We start from the raw sequence: 14,391 nt of genomic DNA, 5'->3' as shown, positions 1-14,391 counted from the left end.
TGTAGGTTTTAAACATTAATAGATGATAAAAATGAAGAAAAGCAACATGTATTTGATTTTTTGTTGTTCTTTTTTCAAATCTAATTATTTTAAGTCACTTGGTGTTAACACTCATCATCATCAGCTATGCACCTTTAACAGAGTGAGCTTCGTTTTAATGTAACGATATGTAACATATGTTGTTTCTTTCACTTAAGTTTGAAAAAACTAAAATAATAATAAAATTAATAATGATAATAAACCAACAAAAAGATATATAGATATTCATACACATACGTACCCACGCATGTGTATACGCATACATATATATATATATACCGTACATACCTGCACCTACATATATATACATACACATACATATATACATGGTTGTTTAGTGCATCAAAAACTAAGACAAGAGAAGGGCGTTTCAGGGAAATCTAACTTTTCCATTTCTCTCAGATTTGCTCGAACTTGTTTTCCTGGAGAAGATGATTGTTCCATCAAATAACTGTCACAGATGATGAACTGATGGTGACTGTGACTCTCACCATTTGTCTGTGATCGATTTTCTTCGATTCTTGTTGATGTTTTTATGTCAAAGAAAATAAGAGCCCTGTTGACGAAGTGATGACGTAGGCACCTGTCACCCCCGAACGGACCAATGAAATCGCCGCTGTACGTTGCTCTACACTTTTCCGGCACCGCCCCTTCCTTCTCCCAGAATTCCTGGCGTGACCCACGTTTCGTGTCTGTTTAGACTTAAAGTAAGTGAACGGATCCACGCGTGTCTCCATTATTCTGTTGTTGTCGTCGTTATCACGATGTGTCAGGAGCAGCCGTGCTGGTTTTACTGGATGTGACGCAGCCGGAGCGGAGACTCTAATGGCGGACGCGCGGACACCCGGCCGCCATGCTGCCTCTGTCGGCCCTGATCCACGTGTTTCCCCGTTAACTCGGTGTTGCTCTGCTGGAGGAGCCGCTGCACCCTCCACACACAGTTTAATCCCAACACTCACCTCCACGCCATCGTCCGCGTGTCCGCGTGGGACCGAAGTTTAACATCGTCTCGAACTCTTGTCAACCAAGCTAACGTTAGCTTAGGCTAACTGTCTCCTCCCTGCAGGATTAACGCAGTAGTCTGAGCCTTGGCAGTAATTTGAAGTACTCACCGTCATGGTAGTACTTGTTAATGTTAAGTATACCCGTGTGTACTCAGTGTGTGTACATCACATTAGTATTTGATCAGTAAAGTTGAAAAAAATATATAGAAAAGCATTAGTCTTACCCCCCACCCCCCCTAGTGGTGATTGTGGACATGTGAGAATGACAGCATGTTTATATCAAGTCCTTCAGATAATATAAATATAAACGCTCTAATACAAACGTACATACTATAATATAAACACTCATAGTATATGTTTTACTATATGTATTTTAAACTGTGGTCTTGTTGATACCACATTTGATCTGAAATGATCTTTAAATAAAATATTGTTGTGCAGAAATCTACTCTCCATTGAAATGTCTATTTTCTTCAATACTTTATTGCACAAATCAAGCCGTGTTAATTTATTTTATGTGAGTAGTTATTTGAGAAAATAATTGATAATGAAAATAATAGCATATTGCAGCTGCTAAATATAATTTATTTGTGAATGATCTTGATAGAACATTTTGAAAAATGCGTCATCCAAAACCCAAGATATTCATGTTAGAAACAGATTAGCAGCTGATCATTTTAGTGATTTGAAGTGTGGGGACTGGCAGGGTTTGACAAATTAGACTTTCACTCTCAAACTAATTGATTATCAGTATGGCTGCTGATGCTCAACTAGTAATTATGGACATAGTTAGTTTGAAAGGCTGAAAAATAAGGCTAGAGTATGTTGAAACACAAAAGTTGAGACAAGTGGCGTCATTCTTTACTTTTCTAGTCACGCATGATTCACCCGTCACCTGTATCTCTTCTGTCATTACAGAATGCGTTACGTGGCCGCTTACCTCCTGGCTGTGCTCGGTGGAAAAACCAGCCCCTCCGCAAAGGACATCAAGGCCATCTTGGGCAGCGTGGGAATCGAGGCCGATGACGAACGCTTAAACAAGGTGCGTCTTTTAACACATTTAAGCAGTTTTTAAAACTGGGGTCGGATTCTTTAACAGTGAAGATGTTGATCTGAATTCAAATCTTATATTTTTCTGGGCAGGTCATCAGTGAGCTCAATGGAAAAGATCTCAATGAAGTCATGAACTCAGGTAAAAGCCCCTGAATTAACAGGGCTAAAGATTTCACGTCTTTTTTAAATTGAAGATAACCAAAAATTGTATTTCTCTCCTTTTTCCACAGGTCTCTCAAAGCTAGCCTCTGTACCAGCAGGTGGTGCTACAGCGGCTCCTGCTGCTGCCGCTGCTGCAGCTGCTGGGGCCGCTGGAGCTGGGGCTGCTCCTGCTGCTGGTAAGAATATATATTGTTATTATTTTATTTATATATATATACACACAACTTCTCAGCTTTAATTGATTTCGATTGTTAATTTCATTATTACACATGATGATGCCCTCTCAAATTCATTTTTGTTTTGCGGTCCAAAAACGAAGTACATTGGTTTTCTGTTGTTAGTGAGCTGTTTTTACATTCTTCTTCTTTGCCTTGTGCCAAATGTCTTTTTTAGTTTGTTATTCAAGTTTTAGTTAACTAAAAGTTTAAGCATTTAATCTCTTTTTATCATCATCAAAGAAAGACATTATTATTTAGTCTAGTTTTAGGTAATGAAAACATTTAAGAAAAAAATATCCCAAACAAATTCTATTGAATATATATATAATATATCCTTTGATATAGCATGTTGTTGGGGTAAAATGACATTAATGCTGTCTTGTCTTTAGCTATGAAAAAAGGGTTGTTGTGTTGATAATCACACAGTCATTGTTGTTAACAAAATAAAAGTGAATATCAGTGCTCCTGAAAAGTTTTGCTGACAGTTTTCTGTAGTATTGACTTTTTCCTTTTTCTGTCTTGTTTTCCAGCGGAAGAGAAAAAGGAAGAGAAGAAAGAGGAATCAGAAGAGTCAGATGAAGACATGGGCTTTGGACTCTTTGATTAAACTGCCTTCTCCGCGTTTAAAAGCAATAAAAATGTAAAAGGTTTACACAAATCACGTTTTCTTTCTGTCCTTTTATTGGTTTTAAGTAGATTTTGCACATTTTGACTGTGAATAAGTATGATTGAATGAATAATAATTACGCTCAGTGAAATTACCGTTCAGTGTTCTAGAAATAAACTCTCTGGCCTTCAGTGCTGAGATGTCGAAAGCTTATTGCTAGAAATAGTCCAGACTGGACAACCTGTCATGATTGGGCAATCCAGACCCAGCATGTGGTCAGCCTGTCCTGCTGCTGTTCAGATTCCTGAGTCACATGATTAAAGCACAGGCTTAAAGGGACAAAGCAATGATCCGAACACAAAGGTAGACGCACCACATAAACTGAAAACATTTGGAACCTGCTGAGTCTCAGCTGCTCTTTCATGTAGTAAATAACTTCAGTAAAGGTTTTGTAGTTGTGCTAACGGTTGTTTTTTAAAAGGTAATGGTGAACAGAAAAAAACATGTTAAACCAGGACTATACTGAACGATCAGACACAAAGAGTTGATCTCTCCAATTCTCTCACTTGTGTATGTTAATACTAAGATCTTGCAGCTAGTTTACAGATTCAACTGTTTCCAGCCTTTCAAAGACCGACTGAGGTTAAAAATGTGTTTGGTTCAGTTTACTGACAAACTCCACGAATAAAAATAAGAAGAGGTCACAGCTTTCCAAACAAGGAGTTACGAATGTTGCTGCGTCCACATCAGACGTTTGACACGATAAAAATATTCTCTCGATAAAGAGGTTTAACTGAGCTGATAATGGCTGTTGTCATTAGTAGTTTTGACCAGTTTGTTTATCAGACATCACATAACTTCTGAGTTACAAGCAGAATAAAGATTGTGATGATGTCTGTCTGTTTCTTTCACTTCTCTTATTACCCTGTTTGCAATGCAACACAGCACGTGCACTCATATACAGTGTGCCAGAGAGAAGAGGGAGGTAGAGGGAACCCGTTGGTTTCGTGTTTGTGTGTTTCATCTCAATTAATAATTCACTGATAATAGATTGTAATTTTTCTTTAAAGTTTTGACTTTTATAAAGTTAAAAAGAATTGAAATGAAAGTTAAAGTTGTATCAATAGTAAAGTAGAGTATTACGACTATTTTTATTTTCTTTAAATTTAAACATTGGTGTGAATCAACAGAGGTGCAATGCTACTGGTATATAAAAGAAAATAGATACTAAGAAGATTTTGTTCAATTTGATTTATTTCTAATTTGACAGTTTCCATCCTCCTGGGATTCTGCTGGACTGGTCTCATCGAGAGATGAAAACTCCAAAACCATCACCTGCTCCGTCAAACAGTTGTGGCAACGGGTGACAAAGCTGCAGCACTGTTCACATCCGCTCTTTCTGTTACATATAACAGAGGTTGTACTTCACCAAACAGAGTTTTAGCTCGACTGGCCTCATGCAGTGCTGCTGCAGCTTTGCATATAGTGAAGCATTGTACCAAGTTGCAGCAAAGGTGCAAAGCATCTGCAGCACTGTACACATCTACAGCCACATTGAGCACAGCTGAAGCACTGGGGTCATCCTCTAGAGCTGTAGCCTTGAGGGCAGCCACTGCAGTGTCAAACTCAGCAACATCATCCTGGTGCAGTTCCACTGAAGAGTTATTCAGAGCATCTGCAGCTTCAGACAGGTTGCACACAGCTGCAGCACTGGTCTGGGCAGGTCCTTCTCAGTTCTGCTACAGCCTTATTCACAGCGCGTGCAGCGTTATTGAAAGCCGTAGCAACTTGGGACACAGCTGCAGTACTGGTTGTATCCATTGATGCTGCAACGTCTAACACAGCTGCAGGCTCTGACTCTGCAGTGGCCAGTGGATTGGCCTCTGCCTCTTCAACATTAGTTTCCCATTCAGGCAGTTCAGTGGTTAGCATGGGTGCTGCTACATTTCTCTCTCCAGATGGGAGGAAATGGTCAAACAGACTCTTCACAGTTTAAGTAACGGCGGTGCCTACAAGGACACAAAGGGAAGGGCATGTTGCTGGGTTTTGTTCCTTTCTGAATATGTGGGGATCAGAATGAAGAAAAAATCTGCTGTTTGGTTGGGAAGGGCCCCTGCCTGCAGAAACCTGTTTCACAGGTGAGACACTGTCACATTCCATCTCAGAGTTACCTGTCAGCCTCGACACCAGGAGTCTTTTATCTATGCTGTTCACACACTGTGCGGTAGTTGCATGACTTAATGATTTCAGTGGAAGTTGTTGCAGTACTTTAATATGACTTCATAACCAGGCATGTGTCTCTACTTGTCAGGAGGAATGTCTAAGGTGACAGATGTCTATCAGAATCACAGTCTCCTTCGTTAGTCTACCCTTCCATGCCTGGTTTACTGTACATATTTCTAAAAGAAGAGCGATTCCAAAACTTTATTCTGTTTTTTTGCGAGCTGAGTTACATAATTCTACAAGACCAAACTACAGATTCGCCTGCAGCTGCCTGGCACCGCGGTGCATGAGCATGAAGACTGCAGTTTTTCTGATGAAGTGAGGATGAGATAATGCATCACTGAGGCCTGTGTTAAGAAGTTGGCCACAGGTATAGAGAGGAAAAGTTCATTTATCAAAGAAAAAAGTTTGACAACGATCAAAAAGTTGCATTTAAAGATATTGCTTTATTTGCGTATGCAATATGAATGCCAGCACTCATATCAACAAACATTAACAGATATTTCACAATGTAGTTGAGCTTATATTAAATGCACATTTCTCACTTAACTTTGAAATGTAAAAAACATATTGCACAGACGTGTCCGGCTTATTCACATGAACAACAGTTCTCACGTTGCTTTTTTGGTTGATTTCAAATCAATGTACAGAAACGTATTGTTCTTGAATGTTGGATTTGAGAATCAAATCTTTAGTGTCATCACAGAAGAACCGGGTGAATCTGAGATGGTGAAATACTGCAGTGTGTTCTGACGCAGAGCTGGCAAGTGAAGGCCTTGAGTCAACACTTCTTTACCTGAGTCAACAACCTTCCCGCAAACTGAAATGTAGCAAAGCCGCTCAACTGCTTTGTCACTAAACTTGTTGCGTAAGTGTTGTCACGTAAAAATAATTTCAAGTATTTGTGCTTGAACGTGGATTTAAACGTTTTGTCAAGCCGCACTTCTGCTCTTGAAAAGTTTTTAAAGGGGAAATGATGCTTGCAACACGTCCTCGAGCCTCATGAGCGGAGCTGAGAAAAACTGAAGTGTGGTCGTGCTCCTGTGTTTCAGTCGTCAGTGTCGGACCACGGATGATCTGTACATGCCTGCAAAAAGAGAACAAGAGTTTTAAAATCTTAAGGCTGGTTTTCCTCTGTGACTGTTCAAACAGATATGTGCAGAATCATGGGTTATAGGGGAATTACGGTATTTTTCAACCTTGGCCCGATGTTTATAAATGTGGGTGTGTGAATGAACCAGTCCAGTAGATCGTCTCTGCAGCCACAACACAGCGGCTGTGGCTATGATTCATTCTTATGGGGCAACTGCGACTCCAAGAAATGTCCCCAAAAAAAGGCTCAAATTGTTATTCAGAGTCTTTGCTATGAGTCCTGCAACTTTGCACGTTTTGCTCAACAAGACTTCACAACCACGCAGCAGCTTGTCCCTCCCCTGTTCATTCTCTCTTTGGAGCCAAATCCTCCCGCTCAAACACGGAGGGGCAGTCATTGACGTGATCGCTACATCGACAATGTCCATATCAAAGTTTGAGCCATAATAGTTTCTCTCTATAAAATCCAACCTCCTCTCTCCAACTCTCTCTCACTCACTCCTGCAACAACCTGAGTCTCACGAGACTGGAGAGTGAGTCCACTCATTGAACAACACATCTGTAATGTTGCCAGACTCTTAAAGACCAAGAATAACAATTCAAGACTTTTATGGGGGGAGAAAAAGCACCGTCGCAGTTGCCCCATTCGATTACATTAGAGCCACTGTCACAATGTTGTGGCTGATGATCGACTGGACCGATTCCAAATGTTCTTGTAATTATAACATTCATTTTCACATAGGGCACAGATTGAAAAATATTGGAATTCCTCTTTAAAAACATCTAAAAAGAACTTTACAGTTATCTACTTCTAATGTTTAGTTTCCTCCTCTTCTCCATTTCCTTACATCTGACTCTCACCTGATTGTATTTGAATCTGTTCTGTAGATAAAGATTCCCCAGTACTGTAATGTGACCTATGTTCTGTCTGGAGAGCCCGGCCACTCTGGCCGTGAAGTCGAGCGTAAAGGCCAGTTTGACCAGCTCGGGCGCTGTTGGCGGCACGGTGAGAGGAGCGCGGGTAGGCGTTGTCTCCTTCTCTAGATAAGTGTCAGCCAGTTTCTGGAAGGACGAATATGACATTCCCTGGAAGAAGTTGTTCAGGGCGGGGTTATCCTTCATCTGGAGGAGGTGAGGAGAACATGTCCGTCAGTAAATCCAGTATATTGCCACTGCTCATAAACATTTATGGTGAGACTAAAAAAATATTGTGCTTGTAAAGTTTTGTAATGTTCCAGTAGTCAAATGAAGATGATGGCTCATCACATGACATCAAGAACATTTCAGCTCAATGCTTCAATGATGTTTGTCAGCACTTTGCAGCATTATATAATTATTAATTAATCACGCATGTAAATATGCCAATGACATGCTTTTTCATTGATTATTGATCAATCTGCAGATCTGTTTTTAAATGAATATATCTAAATATATCGAACTTTCTTTAACATCGCGTTTTTCAACATTTTCGTTGATTTCTCAGAGAATAATCTTTGTATTGTGATGAAATTTAGTTCATGAGTGTGTGCAACTTGGTGCATACTCATATCTTCTGTTTTGATACAATTTTCAAAAGTTGTTGATTCCGTGTTGACGAATTGTTGCAGCCTCACAGTTGTTGTTTCACAAGGGATAAATGCAGAGCAGTCACATGACATGCTGTGCACAGAACTTTCTGTTTTACTCTCTGAATTTTAAAACAACAGTTCTGCAGCAAACTTTGTTCCTGGGACTTTGCCAGATGCTTAGAAAACTGTTAAACATACTTCAGATATAACATTGTTCTGATTATTAATCTAAAAGCATTACTTTACAAACAACCAGACAATAAATACATAGAAACCTGCAGTCAACTCAACGTTTCTACCAACAACATGAACGTGTACCGACCTTGTTGTCTATGGCGTCACCCTCCTCCTTTGTCAAAGCAATGATCCTGTTGATCACTTCCTCTGAGACGAAACAGAGGGAAGAGAAAGTGTAATTAACCTTTAGAAAACTCATTATACCAGAATCTGTTGTTATAATAAAGTTTTAGATATTAAATTTAATAAATGAGCAGATATTCATCTAATTTTGGGGGAGAAACAAACTAAACCAAGCAGAGAAACAAGTCGTTCATTGATTGTGTCGCTTTTTGTTTTCAGTTTTATTCTTTATGCAGGCGACATTTTTCACACTTTCATGAAAAGTGAAAGAGTAAAGAGAAACTGTTTCTCACCGTCTGACAGAGGCCGATCTTCCTCTTTCACTTTGACCTCAAGGACAATTCTTTCCAGTTCCTCCGACACCTTCTCGTAGTACGAGTACGTCGGCTCCACTCTTGTCACAGCTGCAAAGCAACAGTCAGTTGTTCATACGTTTTAACAGACTAACCCAGATTTCTTCTAAACCCCAAAACACTTGAACACTGATGAGTAAAAATGTTTTTTTATCAAAACACATACAGTTCATTTATCCATTTAAGTTGAATCCTGAAGTTTACCTTCAAAGTCACTGATGTCAGCAGTGTGGAGATCTTTACTCTGCCTGTGTGATTTTATCAGAGACAGGCGCCTCTTTGAGAACCTTCTCCTCAAGGACTTTCTCTTTGAGATCTTTTTCTGTGAAGACATTGGAGGTGTGGGCAGGCAGGTGATCGCAGCCTCGGAGGCCAGCTCCACCGCGGAGTCCCTGGGCGTCTCTGTAGTGCTGTCCTGCTCCTCATCTTTGTCCTCGCTGCTCTTCCCAGAAAAAAAGCCCAAAATGCTTTTCCAAAATGAGGATTTCTTGTTCTTCTTTGACCTTTTGTTCTGTTTCTCTGGTACTTCTGGACACGTTTCAAGCGGAGCGGTGGAGGGTTCAACTGCAGAAAAGGCCTCACTGTCAATTAATCCGTCGGTCAGGTGAAGGGACGGGTCGCTGGAGTGTCGTCTTTGCTTTATCGTCACCCACTTTTCTTTCCTCTCATTCCTCTTCTTCAAAACTATCCCATCGTTGACGCTGAGGCTGCGCTTGACGAAAACCTCCAGAAGACGGATCGTGTCCTCATGAGGGACAAAAATCAACTGGCCATTATTGGGCTTTTGTTTTTCTGTCTGTGTTTCCATGGTGGGGAGACTGTGGAAGAAGGAAACATCATCACACACCATCGTTTGCTGCCTGAGTTTTGAGTTTTCCATTTACGTTTTGTCTCGCCTCTCAATTTCCTAAACTGTAACTGTGAGCCTATTTTCTATCAAATATAATTTCTGCATCGACCTGCTCCGTCTACTGTCTGGAGTTAAAATCCAGTCAACTTAGGGGACTGTTGGGACTTGGCAGGGACTGCTCACTTTTATTGTCTTCTAATAAACTGAACTGAACTTTGGGTGTTAGAGTGTTGGTGGCCATAAATAAGAATTAAGGTTTCTGAAAAGTGCAATGGCCATTTTTCACTATTATTATAAAACAATCAACTAGTACTTTGTGTTGTACAAGATAAGTTATTGAAGAAGATGCTTGTCAGTCTATTCAGTTCGGACAAAAAAACCTCAGATGCAGCCCTAAACTTTATCAGGTATTAATTATTTCCCATAGCCTTTTATTTACCTCATAATTACTTTTAATCAATAACATAATTTAACTTAACTTAAACTATCATACACATGTTAACGGTGAAAAACATTCAACACAAAGTGTCCGAAGCCCATGTTGACCTATTCAAATTACTTGTGACAGTCACATGCTCAAAGATATTCAAATTACTCAGTAAACCACCAAAACATGTTGTAACATTTCACAAGCTGGAAACCAATGAATTAATTCAGCTTCAATTTTAGCAATAAATTCAAACAGTCAAAAACGAAACAGTTGATTTTCTGTCCAGTGACATAACCATTAATGGATAAACACCTCGTGTTTGGATAAGTAGGTTAAATGTATCTTGAGTTAACCAAAGAGTCTTATTTGCTTTTCTTCTATTCTAATACAAGACTGTGAGGTGAAGCTGGACCTGCAGGAAAGTAGAGACGTTTTCAAACGCTGTAAAGAGTCAAAAGGGAGAAAGAGGAACAGGAAAACTAGCGGGTGTCATGGTGACAGCTGTTGTTTAGTCTATTTAAAGCTACAGAATGAGAAAACAGTGAACTCACCTGGTGTCAGTCACAGACAGAGGTGTTGTAGAGATCCGTGTCAGTAGTTCCACAGAGTGGATTCAGACTGTGTTTGACTGTCAGCAGCTCTGGTTTTGTATTGAACAGGTCGTCTCTGTGCTGGAGGGAAGCGCCACTGTGAACAGAGAGCTGCTCACCTCCTCCCACCATGTAAGGACATGCAGCCCGATCTGTACCTGCAGGCAGAGAAAGAGGGAGGGTGCAGGGACACATATCAACTGTCTTCCTGCTTTACGTGAAACTCTGACACTGACGTCACTTGTTTGTGGTTTCACTGGGTCTGCTCTGAATGAAGGTAAAAAAAAACTAATAAGAGGTAAACTGTCAGATGAGTGGAAACATGTGACCAACACCTTTTTATAGGCTACTTTAGATTGTAGGAAAAAAAATTATTTAAAAAAGTATAAAGAGTTTATCATCAATATAATATCAAATATATCATATATAGAATTTATTGCAATAATTTTAGAAAAACCTTTTGTGGGACCCAGGTTGCACCTGCTCTACAAAGCAAAGGTTAATAACCCTTATTAATGAATCATTCAGGTCATTAGTGTCTTCACGATTAGAGTTGTTAATCATTTGCCACACACCCACACACCACGTAGTCTCACACAACAGACGTGTGTGAGGTGAGACTGGCCTGTGTGTGTATGAGTAAAAGATTTCCTTCAAGTGATCGTGGAAACAATTTCCATTCATCAACTGAAGCTTATTTCTCAATAGCAGTGAATTTTAATCACAGCGCATGGAACCGGATGAGTCATCTATTATTTGGCCTGTTTATCAGAAACACCTTTCCCTGGAAACATTACTGTCGGTGCAACTGGATTTAAAACATTTCAAAGCAGCACTTTTGTTTTCCTGCAGCAGTAGACAGTCATTTGATTGTTATCCAGTGAACCTCTAACTGATATTAGTAGACACAAGATTCAACCTGACTAGTATCCCACATAATGTTGGATGGTTTGCAGGCATCGCACACCTGCAGGGAGGAAGTCTCCAGTTCCCTGATGGGGTTCTCACTCCTGTTGGGGGGGTAATGTCTTTACCCCTGTGTGTTGGTGTGTTTGTCTTTTTCACCCTTAGTTAGATTACACATGGAGTGAATAAAATAAAACTTTGTGGAAGGATGAGTTATGAGTCAGTGAAGAACTCGAAAACCTTCGGTGCAGATCTGGATACAGAGGCAGAGCCAGATCACTTTGTTTTACATCCCCTGATTTCTCAAGAGAATAAAACAACCAGACATGTTTACAGGACTGATATTCATGAGTTTGTGCAATTCGGTACAGATCCCCAAAAAAGAATTAAGTGAATTTAAATGCGGTTTCATGAGGACTGTCTATAGGGAGAGGTTCATTCTACTGAGTTTCACTCCAGTTCAACATAAATACATTCTGATATTGAATGTAACTTACTGAGATTGTAACTAGGATTTAAAAACACAAGCAAAAAACCCCAATAAACAAATAAAAAAATTAACCTTCGCAAAAACTACACACTTCTGAAAACCTTCCCCCTAGTTTGTATTTGTGTAGTACCACATTAGGGCCACAGAGTGTCAGACTAAACACTGATATAGATTCTGTTGCTCCCTCTATGGTACAAATATTACAGACTGTGAGATGTACTACTGTACCTAAAGACAACGTACTATTCCTGAGTATTTCCATTCGTGTATCAGTCAGTCAGTCTTCGTTTCAACTTCATTGTAGCATCACGAAGGAAGTTTCAGTACGACAAGTTTACAAAAACTATATCACTAATACTAAATTTCTGTATAGAACTAGAAAATAAACTATTATAGAAAAGAATAGACCAACAGGGAGAATACACAAACACAAAGTTGTGATGTAACTGGTTGAAGTATATTTTGCTGTATCAGCCCTCATTAGTTAATACGACAGTCTCTTCCATTGTCTGAACAATTTAGATTCGTCTCGATGTTAGTCCACATCTGGGTGACTATGATTCTCTGCACATTAAAACCCCCTCTCTAATCAGCTGGTGTTAAAATGTTAGAACTGTCCCAGATGTGAAGATGGGCCTGTTCACCTGAAGGCAGCGTGTTGTCTGCCGTCTGATCCCAGGTGATACTTCAGATCACCTTCTTCATTTTTTATTAGCACTAAGCAGGACAAATGTGAGACTCACGTTTCGTCACACAAGGTCTGGTCATTGACCTCCAGGCCGACGTGCTGCAGCAGAGCAGTCACCTGTCGTAAATCTTTATCTCCCCCGAATCATCTCTCGCTCTCTCCCCAGTCAAGAGGCCTTCACTCCTCTTCACATGATAGATGGGAATTAACGCACCCAGGCGGAGCTGAGCGCAGCAAACTAAGCAGATCCCGGAGACCAGAAAGGCTTCATTATTACCCATACATCCCAAATGATAAATGACCTGCACATACAGTTTACCTGTGATATTAATAAAAAAAGGCACATTTGATCATATACAGGGAGCTGGTCATTTCTTCAAGGCACTCTCAAATATTAAGTCACATCAAAATGTCTAATAAAAGGAATAAACTAAGGCATTCTTATAAATCTATCGTTTACCCCCTGACATCAGCTCACTGCTCATCACACTGCAGGTGCCAAATGTTTTACTGAGCTCTGTAAATCCAGTATTTATCATCATGCACCTGCACAATGGGACGATCTGTAACCCAACTCATTTTTATCTTTAAGGCAATTTAAGTTTTTAATTTGACCATCTTATCATCATTTGACCTCCAGCTGTTCTTGTTTTAATCGATTCTTTTTGTTTTAATATAATTAATTTGCTTTTAATTAAATGTATGTACTAAGGCTCACTTAGGTCTCAATGTATTCTTGAGTTAAATAAAGGTTGAATGAATACTAATAATGAAAATGAAAAGAGTTTCCTGTCATATGACTCCAAGATCATATGATCTGTAAATGTGTACCACAGGTTTATAATTTCTCTAAACACGAGGGAGGAGTGTTTCCATCCTGAGCCTCTTTCACTTCCAGGAAAGAGCTGAATGTGGGACAGGACATGATTCACTGATTCTACCTTCTGACTCCGTCATGTTGTCTCTGCATGTAGTCAAAAAAGAAGTTATACAAGTGATGCAGAGGCCATGTCTGGACGTTCCTGGTCAGCAGAGTCAGTGCGTGAACTTCGATCAGTATCAATACTCATTCAATAGAAACGCCGAAGCTGCACAGTGTTCCTACTTTAAAATAAAACTAATTCCCAAGGTCACAGCAGCGGTGAAGCAGCCTGATACGCTCTGTCCTGCGTCCAGCAGAGTTACTGTCGCTAGAGAAACTGGACACTTCAGAGGGTTTTAGCACAAACACAAGACGCCCAGCTCCAGGTGACTTTGCCCTCTGGAGGGCGTGAGCCACAGTGCACAGTCCTCTGTCTGTGCAGCTCTGGAGATGGACTTATATCGCGCCTGCTGACAAAACAGTAACTCTATCCACCGATATGAGACTCACTGTCTGAGCTTTGGGCGTGAGCTCCGTCCCTTTGTTTCCCCTCCAGCAGTGGGACACAGTTTGTCTCCGACTTGCAGAGTAAAAGGAAGAACACACAGAGCGGAGGTGATATTTTTAGATGCATTAAGGGCAGCGGTGCAGTCTGCTGTGTCACAGTGATTGGACTCTACGTGCTGCTCTATGAATGGATTTCTTGGAGGGGTGAATCTTTATCAAAGCCTCGGATGGATGTGATCCCTTCATGGAGCACTCGATGAATTATAGATGACACACTCACATTGGCTGTGACCTTGCAGAGCCACCTGTCTGTTAAATGCCAAACGTTATCAGGCTTGGTCTTTGGGATACCAAACAAGGATCAGTGCTCATCAGGGCAGAGAGGCAGA

The 14,391-nt window shown here is 40.3% G+C and overlaps 2 protein-coding genes across 2 annotated transcripts; one reads left to right on the top strand and one right to left on the bottom strand.

Moving 5' to 3' along the window:
* Positions 1 to 596: 596 nt before the first annotated feature.
* On the top strand, positions 597 to 3,134 carry rplp2 (ribosomal protein, large P2). Its single transcript, XM_020096566.2, has 5 exons — positions 597 to 746; positions 1,962 to 2,085; positions 2,187 to 2,235; positions 2,327 to 2,434; positions 3,007 to 3,134. Exons 2-5 carry the CDS (start codon positions 1,963 to 1,965, stop codon positions 3,081 to 3,083), a joined length of 357 nt encoding a protein of 118 aa, XP_019952125.1. The 5' UTR covers positions 597 to 746; position 1,962; the 3' UTR covers positions 3,084 to 3,134.
* A 2,598-nt stretch (positions 3,135 to 5,732) lies between these two features.
* LOC109635438 (uncharacterized) lies at positions 5,733 to 10,715 on the bottom strand. The gene is made up of 6 exons (XM_020096596.2): positions 10,511 to 10,715; positions 8,884 to 9,497; positions 8,620 to 8,730; positions 8,289 to 8,350; positions 7,260 to 7,520; positions 5,733 to 6,393 (listed from the first exon to the last, which is right to left on the bottom strand). Exons 2-6 carry the CDS (start codon positions 9,485 to 9,487, stop codon positions 6,355 to 6,357), a joined length of 1,077 nt encoding a protein of 358 aa, XP_019952155.2. The 5' UTR covers positions 9,488 to 9,497; positions 10,511 to 10,715; the 3' UTR covers positions 5,733 to 6,354.
* Between the last annotated feature and the right edge of the window lie 3,676 nt (positions 10,716 to 14,391).

The sequence above is a fragment of the Paralichthys olivaceus genome, chromosome 2 (genome assembly GCF_024713975.1).
Source record: "Paralichthys olivaceus isolate ysfri-2021 chromosome 2, ASM2471397v2, whole genome shotgun sequence".
In the NCBI taxonomy this organism is placed as follows: domain Eukaryota; kingdom Metazoa; phylum Chordata; class Actinopteri; order Pleuronectiformes; family Paralichthyidae; genus Paralichthys; species Paralichthys olivaceus.
This window is presented reverse-complemented; position numbering and strand designations above follow the sequence as displayed.